Raw genomic sequence first — 14,234 nt, forward strand, 5'->3', positions numbered from 1 at the left:
TGTGTAGCTGCGTTTTACTGTATCTTCTTCGTCAGGCTATGATACATAACTTCCGTGTTTCCACACGTAGGTCCAGACGCACAAACGTGTCATTAAGGACCAATGTCTAATCAAAAAACAAGAATGGCTCATTCAGAGAGTGAGCTCATTCATGTTGCTTCGAGGCAATGCAGTTCGGGCGAAGTAAGTTGAGAACGAGAACTAACATCAAACTGACCTAGACCATTTTGCAAGATGTAAACAACACTGCTCCAGAAGCACTTCCTGGTTCAGTTTTTTAACACTACATAAAAGCTGGGATAAAATACAACCAACAGAACATATAAAACTGAATCAAAAAGTTAAACAAACATCTTTAAGATGTTTTCTTTACATGTGAAATAAAGAAAACAGTTACAAACTGAAACAGGAAGTGTTTCTGGACCAGTGTTTACATCTTGCAAAATGGTCTATAATGGAGACTTTTCTGCTGGAAATCCAGTTAAATACGTTAGATGTGTTTGGAACAGTGGTTTCTTTTCATTTTTTTTCTTCCGTTGTTTGCTGGTTTCTAGCGTGTCCAATTGATACAATTTTTCAGTTTATGAGCACAAAAAGTCTGCGGTGATAAACATTAACTTAAATGTTGGATTTTGTTATACAAATTGTTATACTTTCTTTCTCTGTCAGTGCACAGTTCTGCAGCCAGATGTTCCTCTAGCTGTGGTTGAGGAGATCTTACTGAACCTGCCTGAACATCAGGTGGTGCGAGCCTGTCGGCTGGTGTGTCGTGAGTGGAAGGAGCTGGTGGACAGTGCTGCACACTGGAGAGAGCGCTGTCGGAGAGAGGGGATCCGGCCCTGTGATGCTTCCAGTCCCCCAGAGGACTGGCGCCGGTTTTACTTTACAACTAAGAAGAAACGGCGGAACATGCTCAAGAATCCCAGTGCTGATGGTGAGCCACATAATTAGGTCGAACATGTCAATATTAAAAAAAGAGAATGTTTTTTGCTTGTGGTTTTAATCTGATGTTCTTATTAGATGATCTTCAAGGATGGGAGATTGTACAGAATGGAGGTGACCGTTGGGCAGCCGAGGAAAATAGGAAACCATTTCCGGATGATGACACAGTCACCAAATGTTTTGTAACATCTTATGAGTATGTTTGATATTTTAGAATCTTGAAGAAAGTTGAATCAAACATGAAGCCAATCCACACATGAATTTCTCATAAACTTTGTCCTCAGGTTATGTTTGAAACGACAGCTGATTGATTTGACGGAAAAAGGTTATAATGGTGCTTTCATGGATCAACAGCAACCTTATATCAAAGTATCAGACTGGTGAGAGTCACTCAAACTTCCATTTCATGCTACAGTATTTTAGGTGTTGAATTTAATATTTTTTGTGAAAGACCTGTCCATCTGGGTCACATATGCCTTGTTGCAATATGTCAACATGATATTGATGTTTTTATTAATATTTTAAACCTGTAATTTTTACTATTATTGCAAAAATCTGTTATTGGTTAAAACAATTCAAAAGTTAAAACATAAAATATATTTTGAAAAATTGTTGTTGTTGTTTTTGACCCTGTTGACTTTCAAAACATTTTTTTTATGTTCCACAGTAAGGATAGCATAATTTTAATCTTTGGGTGAATTATTAATAATAATTCTCTTTGAGAACACAATACCTGTGTTAGGTACAAACCCATTTCTAAAATGGTAGCACAATTATGAAATGTTTTACTTGCAGGTATGCGCCACGCTTTGATTGTGGGTGTCAATATGAGGTCTGTGTAGAGTTGCTTGATGAGGAGAAAAAAATAATCAAATCCTTTCAGCCTGAAAAAGTTTTCTTTCAGCAGTGGAACGATGAGCCATGGTGTGAAGTAAGTAGAATAATACTTACAATTATTCTCCTGTTAACTAAAAGTCAAAGTCTGCATTTGTTTTTTGTTTATTTCAGATGACATACGTGTTTAAGGATTATGGACATGGGGTTCGGTTTATTCGTTTCACTCATGGAGGGGTGGATACACAGTACTGGGCAGGCCATTATGGAATACGGGTCACTAACAGTAGCGTGGAGATCTGTCCTCTTGCAGAGAAATAGTGTCTTCCTGCATGTTTTTTTTCCTTTACTAGCGACCCCAATGGCAATTTTTTGAAAAAGTTCCCATTTATTCATGCTATAGTAAAAATCCCATATTTACAGTATACATGATTCATTTATGATGCACCTGGGTTGTCTATGAACAGGATAGATGCAAGATATAAGGAATATGCGGTGCATATTAGGTACACCAATATTCTAATCATATTTTATTTTCCAAGCACATTATATCAATTCCAAAACACATCAATCTTGATAACCACTAGTAATTTTGTATATAATCATTTATTGGTGAAAATGTGATATGTAATTGTTAACGAGGGCTCCAATTCAAAAAGGCCTCATATTCAGATGTACACATCGTTATTACGCAGGTTTTATTTTACCGATAATATGGGCCAAAAAAGATATTTAACTCGCACTAAACAAGTAAAAAAATATATTAAATGCCAAGAGAAGAATGCAAAACTATCGAAATTGCTAAATGAATGTGTGAAAATTTGACTGGAGATGCTCATTGGGGTCATAAGAAAAATTATCTTATCTAAAGTGTCTAATAAATGTTCCTTGTGACAAAACAGAAGATACTTATTGCTGAGACAGACATTATATGTTTTCTATTTTCAACCTAATACTGCAATGGTTTCATGAGGTGTGCATATGTCCGTCCCCTATAATATATATTTCTTAATAAGGTAGATAGAATAGGACATTGCAAATAATTAAGATGTAAACACATCTTAAATAAAACAAGGACTAAAAGAAATAAAAGAACATCGATATTAATAATTTTTTTTTTCTAATTATCACAGTTCTGGGCAACTCGAAGAAAAAAGAAAGAAAGAGAGGGTCTCTGCTGTTTCTGAAATTACCGTAATAAATGTAATACCTGGACACACATTTCTTTTATTTTTTTTGTTTGCCGGATGCAGTCATGTGACTAACTGGAATTGGATGTCTGAAAGAAGTAACGGTGGGTCAGCAGTACCAAAGAATGTCTAGGGCTCTGGTAGTACCAGTCTATGGGTAGTACCCGCGCCCACACGCGGTTCTTCTGCCAAACTATTCTCAAAAGCAGATTGACGTACAGTGTTGTATTATCATTGATTATGAGAGCGATGCTAGACATAACTAATGCGAAATTAGCTTGCTAGCTGCTAATGTGAACTGTTTTTAGTTGGTTTACTGTAATATCGTTCGTCTGTAAAACGTACTTTCTGTGGATGGATCCGTCAGAGAGCGATCATGTTGCTTGTTCGAGGGACTTTGAAAACAGTTCAGACACAGTAAGTTCTTTATATGTTATTCCGCCATTACTGGGACTCGGTTCCTTTTGTGTTCCCATGAAAGAATATTATCTTGCTGCCTTAAAATATTAAACATTCTTGCGCTCCCGAACTGGCCAGGCTTATTGCGGAAATTTACATCAATGGACTAAATTTTCTGCTTGAAAATTTTTGTTGTTGTTGTTGTTGGAGCCATGGGGTTTTTGAGACATGGTGACCAACTGAAAACTATCAAACATGTCTCACAGCTGGATTTTTCAACAGCACTCAAAAAAAGGTAAGGTTAGAACTGAAAGATAATCTTTTTTCCACTGTCAGTGCACAGTTCTGCCACCAGATGTTCCTCTAGCTGTGGTTGAGGAGATCCTACTGAACTTGCCTGAACATCATGTGGTGCAAGTCTGTCGGCTGGTGTGTCGTGAGTGGAAGGAGCTGGTGGACAGTGCTGCACACTGGAGAGAGCGCTGTTGGAGAGAGGGGATCCGGCCCTGTGATGCTTCCAGACCCCCAGAGGACTGGCGCCTGTTTTACTTTTTAACTAAGAAACGACGGAACTTGCTCAAGAATCCCAGTGCTGATGGTAACCATGAGCCTAGTCAAGATTGTACAATACGTGTCTCTATAATGGTTTCTTTCTTAAGATATCTCTTTTCTGATGTTTTAATTAGATGGACTTCAAGGATGGGAGATTGAACAGAATGGGGATGGCTGCTGGGTGGCAGAAGAAAATAGAAAACTATTTCCAGACAACACTGTCACAAAATGTTTTTCATCATCACCTCGTTGGTATGTTTGATATTTTAGATATTTCAAGAATGTTTTGAGCTCATTTATTTTAAGTCAATGTTACAATATGAAAATAAGTCATCAAGCCAATCCACACATGAATCTCTCCTAAACTTTGTCCTCAGGTTATGTTTGAAGCAACAGCTGATTGATTTGACAGTAGAAGGTTATAGTGATGCTTTCATGGATCAACAGCAACCTCATATCAAAATATCAGACTGGTGAGAGTCACTCAAAATCCCATTACATGTTACAGTATTTTAGGTGTTGAGTTTCATATTTTATGTGATTAATTCTTGTGAATGACCATCTGGGTCACATTCTCCTTGATGCACTATATACATACTTGATGACCTCAACCCATGCCTTGCTCTGATTGGCTGGAGCTTATGACATCACTGAGGTTGAGTCGTGTGACAGCTCTGGATATCTAGCATGCTAGATATTTTCTGGGCTTGGCGACGCGTCTACGAGCATCTTTGATGAGTTGTTGGCTCTTTCATACTAACAGATTGGCAAGCGTTCATCATCCGCTAATCCCCCGTGATTTGCACGCGATAACACCCTGACTTGTCGGCGAGCTCAAAGATTTGCAAATCGGGCTTAAAATCCTGTAGTGTGAACTTGGCTTAAGGAGTGGCTCCGTAAGAACCATCTCAAGGTCCTGGAGTGGCCTAGCCGGTCTCCAGACTTGAATGCAATATAAAATCTTTAGAGGGAGCTGAAAGTCCGTATTGCCTAGCAACAGCCCTGAAACCTGAAGGATCTGGAGAAGGTCTGTATTCCGGAGTGGGCCAAAATCCCTTCTACAGTGTGTGCCAACCTGGTCAAGAACTACAGGAAATGTATGAAATCTGTAATTGCAAATAAAGGTTTCTGTAACAAATATAAAGGTCTGATTTCTCATGTATCAAATACTTATGTCATGCAATAAAATGCAAATTAATTACTTAAATCATACAAAGTGATTTTCTGGATTTTTGTTTTAGATTCCTTTATAAAAGTATATTACAAAGTTTTCATTTAGACCCTGAACATTTATATTAACTAGTACAAAAAGGGCATTATCTGACTCCTTTAAAGAACAAGGTATCAATGTTAAATCAGGTTCTAAAATATGAAAAAACAATTTCAGAACAGACCCATATCTCTTTGATGTCTTATCTGCAGGTATACCCCACATTCTGATTATCGAACTGAATATCGGATCTGTGTAGAGTTGCTTGATGAGAGGAAGAACCCCATCAGAACCTTTCAGCCTTATAAAGTTTTCATTAATCAAGGGGGCAGTTATCCATGGTGTCAAGTGAGTAAATGAATACTAACAGTGTTGTTATTCCCCTGTAATCAAACTAATAGTCATAGCTTAACTGTCCCTCTGTTCGTCCTGCTTTATTTCAGATGACCCACGTCTTTAAGGATTATGGACCTGGAGTTCGATTTATCCGTTTCACTCACGGTGGAAAGGATGGACAGTTCTGGAGAGGCTGCTATGGAATACGGGTCACTAACAGTAGCGTGGAGATCTGTCCTGCTGCAGAGAGGTACTGTTTTCCAGAATAATTTTTTTACATTCCTAAATTTAATATCAATCTAATAAATTATGTTATAAGGAGATATAGAGAGCCTAAGTCCCGCCCCTCCGCTTCCGGCTCATGGGACCTTATTTCGGAAAAAAAATATGTGTGGTAGTCAATGGCGAGAGACAACTTATCTTTTTATTCCGTCTGAACTGTGCCCTGAATTACACATATGATGTTTGTCAATTTAAAAGATAATTCTGAAAGTCAAAAACGTCTCAGTTTGTCTTAAAACAGAAGAGTAACATTTAGTTTTATGTGAAAATCGTTCAGTTAACTACATCTCCCGGGAAGCAAAACAACGAGCAAGATCCGCTGCTTGTGTGTGTGCAGTCTGGTACAAAACACTCAGGCATGACGGCGTACCGTTGCGATTATAACATAAGACTATAGAAACAATGACAGACATTAGCCTCCGTAAAGTTAGCTTCATTCATTGAGAGAAAATGTGTGTCTTTGGGGTTTGTAGTCTTTGTAATTACATATTTTCACAGTCTTATACCTCAACGGTTTTACATCAAACTGCGACTTTCTTTACTTTAAAATGTATCCTTTAAATTGACAAACATCATGTGTGTAATTTAGGGCACAATTCAAACGACATCAAAATATTTGTTGTCTCTCGCCATTGACTACCATACAATATTTTTCCGAAATAAGGTCCCATCGTGGTCGACCGGAAGGGGAGGGACTTAGGCACTCTATTGACAAGTATGACATTACAAAGGTCTATTGTAAATGTATTCAGTTCTAATAATCATTGTTATATTACATTACATATAATAGGTCTGCCATCTAGACACCACCACAAGACAGTTTTACATAAGCAGATGGGGGTGGGGGGGCATGTACACATTTTTGGGGGGTGTTCCTCAAATAAAAAATATGAGTTTTCTCTCATAATTACTGTACCTTCAGAATATGAGACGTAACTTCTTTGTTTCCACCTGTAGGTTGAGATGCACAAAACCTAACTTGCTCAAGAATCCCAGCGCACAGGGTGACTCATATAATTAAGATTGTACAATAACAATTGTAAAAAAAATAAAAATATTTTAAAAAAAGTCCCTTTTCTGATATTCTTATCAGATGGACTTCATGGATGGAAGATTGTACGTAGTGGAGGTGACCACTGGGTGACGGAAGAAAATAGGAAACCACTTCTGGAAACAGTCACCAGATGTTTTATATCATCTTATGGGTTTGTTTGAATGTTCGGAAAAATTTTCAATCATCAAGCCAATCCACACATTAATAACTCGTAAACTTTGTCCTCAGGTTATGTTTGAAGCAACAGCTGATTGATTTGACGAAAGAAGGTTATAGTGGTGCTTTCATGGATCAACAGCAACCTCATATCAAAATATCAGACTGGTGAGAGTCACTCAAAATCCCATTTCATGCTAGAGTATCTAAGGAGGTGAATTTCATATTATATGTGATCATTTTTTTCACATGCTGGAACTGTGCCTGGCAGTATGAAAACCCAAAGTGATATGACGTTTATTTTTTTTTTAGTTTATTTTTTTGCCATCGGCCTATTATTTTGTCGATTATACTCTCCGATCCTGCTCCCACATCTCTTTTTAACATTGTTTCCTGTGAAGTCTCAATCGTTCTACAAAATAAAGGCAAAAGTGTCAAAAATAAATCTTATTTCTGTATGTAAAAATGAATTAAAATGTCATTAAAGGTATAGTTAACCTAAAAATACAAAAATTCTGTCATCATTCACTTAACCTCCTGTCGTTCCAAACCTGTGTGACCATATATCTTGTGTGAAACATAAAAGAAATATTTTGAAAGTGTTTTTTTTTTTGTCCATACAATGAAAGTCAAAGGGAAAGTCATTATCCAACTTTCAAAACATAATTTTTGTTCTTCAGAATAAAGAAATTGATATAAGTTTGGAACGACTTGATGGTGAGTAAATGATGACAGAATTTTCATTTTTAGGTGAACTATCCCTTTAAGAATACACTACTAGCATTTGGCACAAATCAGGTTTTAATATGAAAGGCCACTTTGTTAACAGGAAGACTTTTATTTGCTGTTTGTCTGGTGCAGGTATGCCCCAATCTCTTGTTGTGGAAGTGAGTATCAGATCTGTGTAAAGTTGCTTGATCAGTGGAAAAAACCCATCAGAACCTTTCAGCCTGAGAAAGTTATATTTTCGTATGGGAACGATGAGCCGTGGTGTCAAGTGAGTGGAATAATACAGAGAGTCCAGTTATTCCCTTGGAATCAAACTAATAATCAAAGCTAAACTGTCCCTCTGTTCGTCCTGCTTTATTTCAGATGACCCACGTCTTTAGGGATTATGGACCTGGAGTTCGGTTTATCTGTTTCACTCACGGTGGGATGGATACCCAGTTCTGGGCAGGCCATTATGGAGTACGGGTCACTAACAGTAGCGTGGAGATCTATTCCGCTGATGACGGGTAATGTTTTTCAGCATTATTATTTATTTTACTCTAAAACATATTTTATAATTTTAGCAATTCATTATTTTTTATCAAAATGCACAACGCAAATACATGTTTTATGTATGCATATCAGTGCAAATGTTAACTATTTCCGATCCGCCCACTTGAAACCAGCATCAAGCATTGGGCTTAATGACCACAGCCTATAGCGTCAGCTGTTGGTATGCCTCTTAAGGCCAGGGGAGTGAGGTATATTTACAGCTAATTATACTTTACAAACCAATCAAAGCCACTCATTAATTTTATTTTTCTCTGACCAGAGCTTATGAAAATAATTTTAAGGAATTTCTAAACTTTAAAAAGAGTGTAATAAATAAAAGTAACAATAATAATAGTTTGATTTTTTTTTTTTAATTATAGTAATAATAAAAGTATTTAGAAAATGCACTAACATTCATATTTACCATACTGTATTTCATATGTTCAAATGACAGAGGGGTTGGCAGCTGAACCCACTCATTGCACCAACACTGAATGACAGAGAGAAATATCATACACGTTATCAAATCAAATGTATTTTGTTTGTTTGTTTTACCTTTATTGTCTGTTCAGATTAACTGGACAGAAATTCATCTTTGATACTGGCTTCAACAACATTCTACAACCACATTTAACACATAAAACACATAATACACCCCTAATGATTAATAAATACATGATTCAATAAAAATACAGTGCACATAATTCACAATAACATCCCTAATTGAGAATTTGGTTTAAAACAGTCACTGCCAATGGGACAAATGATCTTTTAAAAATATTCTTCCTAGCATACGGTGTACGTAGCCTGCGACCCGAAGGGAGGACTTCAAAGCATGAGTGGAGAGGATGAGTCTGATCTGAAAACACAGCTAGCGCCTTTTTCTCCATAAAATTTGAGAATAGTTCTTGTAGTGTGCTCTGTTTATGGCCGATAATCTTGTTTGCCTCATTTATTACGCGTGTTAATTTATTCTTTAATTTCATTGTTAAATTTCCATACCATGAGACAATATTATAAGTTATAATGCTTTCAATCATCGATCTATATACAATGGTTAAGATCCTCTTTTCGATGTCAAGGTTTCGCAACTTTCTAAGTAGGCTTAAGCGCTGTCTTGCTTTCTTATGTACGTGGTTCACATTATCCAAAAACAAAAGTTTATCGTCAATGATTGTGCCTAAATATTTAAAATTTTTAACTTGCTCAATCTTTACACCTTTTATAGTTACTTCTTCATATTGGAGGACACCTGTACATTTCTTATTCTGATTCCCACAGCATAATTCCTTTGTCTTCCCAGTGTTCAACCGTAAACAACTATTGTCACACCATTGTACAAGGCTTTCGATATACTCAAAGTAGGTGGGACAGTTCTTTTCTGTTTGGCACGAAATTAAAACCAAATCATCTGCATATTTAATCAATGTAAGATCATCAATGTTACACTTAAGTTCATTAGTATAAACAGAAAAGAGCAAAGGCGATAATACACATCCCTGAGGTAATCCAGAATGTAGGACTATGTAGTCAGAGAAAATTCCGTTAACACGGACTCTTATAGGAAGTTAGGTTACTCGTATAACCTAACTTCTCAAAATGAGTGATGAGTCTCTAGGGCTAGACTATCTTTGGTATGTCTAGTTGTACCATAATACATTTCCCATAACATGTCCTGTCCTACTGCAGCCTTATTGCATTTCTCAGAGTTGTGGGAGGGGCTTTGATTGCATTAACAATCACTCTGTTCTATATTGTCGATAAACAGTAAACACGTGATCCCTAAGAATCCTAAATCCTAATTCAGCAATTTTGGAAGTCCAGAATCCTGTGACTATTGGGATATCTAAACCATCAAGCAGTATACTATACGTATATAATGGATCAGCTCTGACAGCATGAACCAGTAGTGAGTCGTCAAGACGCTCCTCTGCGAGATATATTTCAGTTTTTCAGAAGCAGATTAGAGTCCTACTGCAGTAAATTAGAAGAGCGATGTTTGACATAAAACTAATGCGAAAGTAGCTTCTATTATTTGTGTTTCAGTTGGTTTACTGTAATATCATCAAAATGGGCAACATGCAGTAACTTCTGTGTTTCCACCTGCAGGTTCAGTCTCACTAATCGTAACTTGCTCAAGAATCCCAGTGCACAAAGTGAGCCACGTCATTTAGATTGTACAATATATGTGACTATAATTTTTGCTTCAGCGAACATCTCTTTTCTGATGTTTTAATTAGATGGACTTCAAGGATGGGAGATTGTACATGATGGAGGTGACCACTGGGTGACAGGAGGAAATAGGCAGATATTTCCAGTCAGAAGATGTTTTGTAACGTCACATGGGTATGTTTGATAATGTAGATCCTTCAGCTCATTTAATTTCAGTATATGTAACAATGTGAAAATAAATAGATCATGAACCCAATCCACACATGGATCACTCAAACTTTGTCCTCAGGTTATGTTTGAAGCAACAGCTGATTGATTTGACAGAAGAAGGTTATAGTGGTGCTTTCATGGATCAACAGCAACCTCATATCAAAATATCAGACTGGTGAGAGTCAATCGAAATCCCATTTCATGCTACAGTATCTAAGGAGGTGAATTTCATATTTTATGCGATTAATTCTTGTAAATGACCTGTCCATTTGGGTCACATATGCCTTATGCTGGAATTGTGCCTGGCAGTATGAGAATCCAAGCTGAATGACAATCATATTTAAAAATATATATATATTTGTAATTCATTTTATCGTTGAATCTGCATAAGCTTTGACACAAATGGTGCACTTAAGCTTCAGGTAACCCAAGATCAAGTCCTGGCTCGTGGGACTTTGGGACCACTCCTGTTCCCTCCTCTCTCTTCAACATTGTTTTCTGTCAAGTCTCTACTGTCCTTCACAACAGAGTAAAAAATAACTAAACAAAACAACACACACTTAGGACATAATTTAATTTAAATATCATTAAATGGATAGTTCACCTCATGTGAGAGATCGTGTGTGTCTGCAGCTGATTATGGATTGCTCGTCTTCCTCGGTCAGAAGGAATAGGCAAATCCAATGGTGCACACAGCACTCATACACACAAGATTAGCGCAGGATTAACAAAGGATGCACCGTGAATACTTCTCTCATGGCACTGGACCACATGCTGGACGGACCACACCAAAGCGAAAGCGCCTAGCGCAACCATGAGCGATCGCAACTACAAACGAACACATGCATTATGTGTAACGTAGTCTATGTGAGGGCAAGGACTTGTAACACCTCTTGCCATCCCAAATCTGTGTGACTTTTTGTGTTATGTGGAGCACAAAAGGAGATTTTGAAAAATCTCTGGTTTTTATTCATAAAATAGTCTATGCTGTCCAATGTTGGAATCAAATTGGAATCATCGACGTTTAAAACGCCTCCTTTTGTGTTCCACAGAAGATATAAAGTCACAGAGGTTTGAAACGAGGATGGTGAGTAAATGATGATGGTTTTATTTTTAGGTGAACTATCCCTTTAAGAACACAGTACCAATGTTAAATCAGGTTCTAATATGAAAACACAAATATTTGATTTTGAACAGAACCACATTTCTGTGATGTCTTAACTGCAGGTATACCCCACATTCTGATTGTGGAAGTGAATATCAGATCTGTGTAGAGTTGCTTGATGACAAGAAGAAACCCATCAGTACCTTTCAGCCTGAGAAAGTTTACTTTCAAAAGGGAAAAATGTATCCATGGTGTCAAGTGAGTAGAAAAAGTAGAATAACAGACAGTCCAGTTAGTCCTCTGTAAACATAATAATAATAAAAGTGTAACTGTCCCTGTGTTCATTCCGCTTTGTTTCAGATGGCACACGTCTTTATGGATTATGGACCTGGAGTTCGGTTTATCCGTTTCACACATGGCGGGAAGGATACACAATTTTGGAAAGGCCAGAATGGAATACAGGTCACTAACAGTACCGTGGAGATCTATCCAGTCTGATGCTACAGAGTGTTTTCCACATGTTTTTATTATTATTTTACTTTTTTACATTCCTACATTTAACAGGTGCAAAAGTGACCTTGAAATTGGGAATTGTAATGATACATTATGCCATAAGGATATAAATCAAATATGTATCAAATACAATATAATGTTTATATCTTAGAATATGTCAGTGCCGTTGTTTTGTCTCAAGATGCACACCAGAATTGTTTTTTTCTAAGACTTTATAGAGTTTATAATGCTCTAATTGAATTAAGGCCTAATCCTGAGATATATATGTTATACTGTTAAAATGAAGGACCTTAGTAGACGACTATAACTACAGCCGTAGACATGCAATGACTGCTTATGAAATAAATTGCTTCAGTGCCATACAGTTACAGCCAATAAATGTCTCAAAGTTATTGTGTGTAAATGATGTTATGTTCAACATTAAAGCTTTGAACTTATAAATGTACATTGATGCTTGATTATGAAATAAAAGTTGAAGGTCTGGGGCTTAAAGGAGACATATCTCCTTCAAGGTTTGCTCTACATGCCTGTTGTTATATTCTAATAGTCTAGTTATCTCTATGGTGATATTTACTTGTTTCATTTATTATTATGCGTTCCTGACCGCATACTCAAACATTTGTGGGTGATTCTCCAACTACAGGCACTTTTGTGTCCTTGGCCTTTTTTTGTAAATACATAAACAAACAAATGCAAAAATACATTGTATTTATGAAGTTCATGCTCCATCATCCTAGTAACCACCAAATCTGGCCCCTGTTTTCTTTTTAAAATGCCTTTGCAAGGCTGTTTATTAGCAGATTTTGCAGTTTTATGCTTGTCCCCAGCCCAGACTGGCCCTCTTTGAATGTTAAAAATACAAATTAAAGAATCGATTAAAATTTTTTTTTTTACATGTTTGTCTTAAGGACTAATAAAATAATATCTTACGAATCGAAATTCCACATGTATATCACAATTTTAAACTAATTTTGGAATAAAATAAGTCTGTCCCCAGGTTTTCCGTCATTTCCACCTCCCTCAACAAAATCCACCTTAATACATCCACCTTAAATATTTTATTTACTTGGTAACCATGGCAATATTAGTGAAATGACGTATTAGTTGAAGACGAAACTTCAGGCACATGTGCTCTTCAGTACAAGAAAATAAATCAAGGTAACTCAAGCTTTTATACAGAGTATTTTTATTCAGCGTCATTTCCACCGTGGCTGTAGTTTGGTTGAATTATGTACAACAAATATGAAAATAATGTATTTATGTTTATTATGAGTAAACAACATGCTAAGTCTAAAAGCAGCTAAGCATGACATGAGGGTGTGCTAATATTGCAGAAAAACTGCTAAAATGTCATTTCCACCTCCGTCATTTCCACCTCTGAGAAATTACAGGCATAGCTTTGGACATGATATAAATGCAGTTTTTGTGTGCTATTTGTGTGTTCTCATGACATATTTGTGATTTTTGGACTGAAAACTATATATTAACATTCCAATACACTCTATATGTATTTTTATTCATCTATATTTCTATTTAAGATGCCGAAGTCGGTGGCCAAGAAGTCACAGTTTTTTTACTGCTGTTGTTTATGTAAAACATGTTAGTTATGTCTAGCCTGTTTTTATGTAGCCTATGTGGTTATGGCTAAGATGTTACACTTGTGTTTTTTTATGATGGTAGCATTTTAATGTGTAATGCACACAACGTGATTTATAAGCTGGGGCATTCCATGCACATTTATGATTCATGCACACAGACACTATGACACTACATTCAGTATCTCTATCTCACACAGACTCTCTCTCTCTCTCTCTCTCTCTCTCTCTCTCTCTCTCTCTCTCTCTCTCACACACACACACACACACACACACACAGTGTACAGCTTTATTTGAATGAAATTAATGTTTTGAGCAGGTTCATATATTTTTCATATCATTTGTAATCATTATTTTCAAAACTATTATGTATACTGTTCAATTTATACATGTTAAATAATAAAATACAAGGTTAAAAATATTT

General features: G+C 36.5%; 2 protein-coding genes across 4 annotated transcripts; both read left to right on the forward strand.

Moving 5' to 3' along the window:
• Positions 1 to 70: 70 nt before the first annotated feature.
• On the forward strand, positions 71 to 2,995 carry LOC148970618 (F-box only protein 6-like). The gene is made up of 6 exons (XM_039651427.2): positions 71 to 183; positions 670 to 934; positions 1,021 to 1,138; positions 1,227 to 1,322; positions 1,738 to 1,873; positions 1,951 to 2,995. Exons 1-6 carry the CDS (start codon positions 103 to 105, stop codon positions 2,095 to 2,097), a joined length of 843 nt encoding a protein of 280 aa, XP_039507361.2. The 5' UTR covers positions 71 to 102; the 3' UTR covers positions 2,098 to 2,995.
• A 61-nt stretch (positions 2,996 to 3,056) lies between these two features.
• Positions 3,057 to 12,759, forward strand: fbxo44.7 (F-box protein 44, tandem duplicate 7). Of its 3 annotated transcripts, XM_039651424.2 has the most exons (16): positions 3,061 to 3,383; positions 3,702 to 3,963; positions 4,052 to 4,169; positions 4,295 to 4,390; positions 5,340 to 5,475; positions 5,571 to 5,713; positions 6,703 to 6,749; positions 6,839 to 6,950; positions 7,028 to 7,123; positions 7,817 to 7,952; positions 8,048 to 8,190; positions 10,325 to 10,371; positions 10,456 to 10,561; positions 10,677 to 10,772; positions 11,825 to 11,960; positions 12,063 to 12,759. In XM_039651424.2, exons 1-16 carry the CDS (start codon positions 3,321 to 3,323, stop codon positions 12,198 to 12,200), a joined length of 1,875 nt encoding a protein of 624 aa, XP_039507358.2. In that variant the 5' UTR covers positions 3,061 to 3,320; the 3' UTR covers positions 12,201 to 12,759. The 3 variants fall into 3 exon arrangements, with proteins under 3 accessions (XP_088980696.1, XP_088980697.1, XP_039507358.2); XM_089124570.1 differs by lacking the exons at positions 10,456 to 10,561; positions 10,677 to 10,772; positions 11,825 to 11,960; positions 12,063 to 12,759 and adding an exon at positions 9,519 to 9,576 and having other exon boundaries at positions 3,057 to 3,383; XM_089124571.1 differs by lacking the exons at positions 10,325 to 10,371; positions 10,456 to 10,561; positions 10,677 to 10,772; positions 11,825 to 11,960; positions 12,063 to 12,759 and having other exon boundaries at positions 3,058 to 3,383; positions 8,048 to 8,194.
• Positions 12,760 to 14,234: the final 1,475 nt, after the last annotated feature.

The sequence above is a fragment of the Pimephales promelas genome, chromosome 20 (assembly GCF_988280905.1).
Source record: "Pimephales promelas chromosome 20, fPimPro1.hap1.1, whole genome shotgun sequence".
Taxonomy (NCBI): Eukaryota; Metazoa; Chordata; class Actinopteri; order Cypriniformes; family Leuciscidae; genus Pimephales; species Pimephales promelas.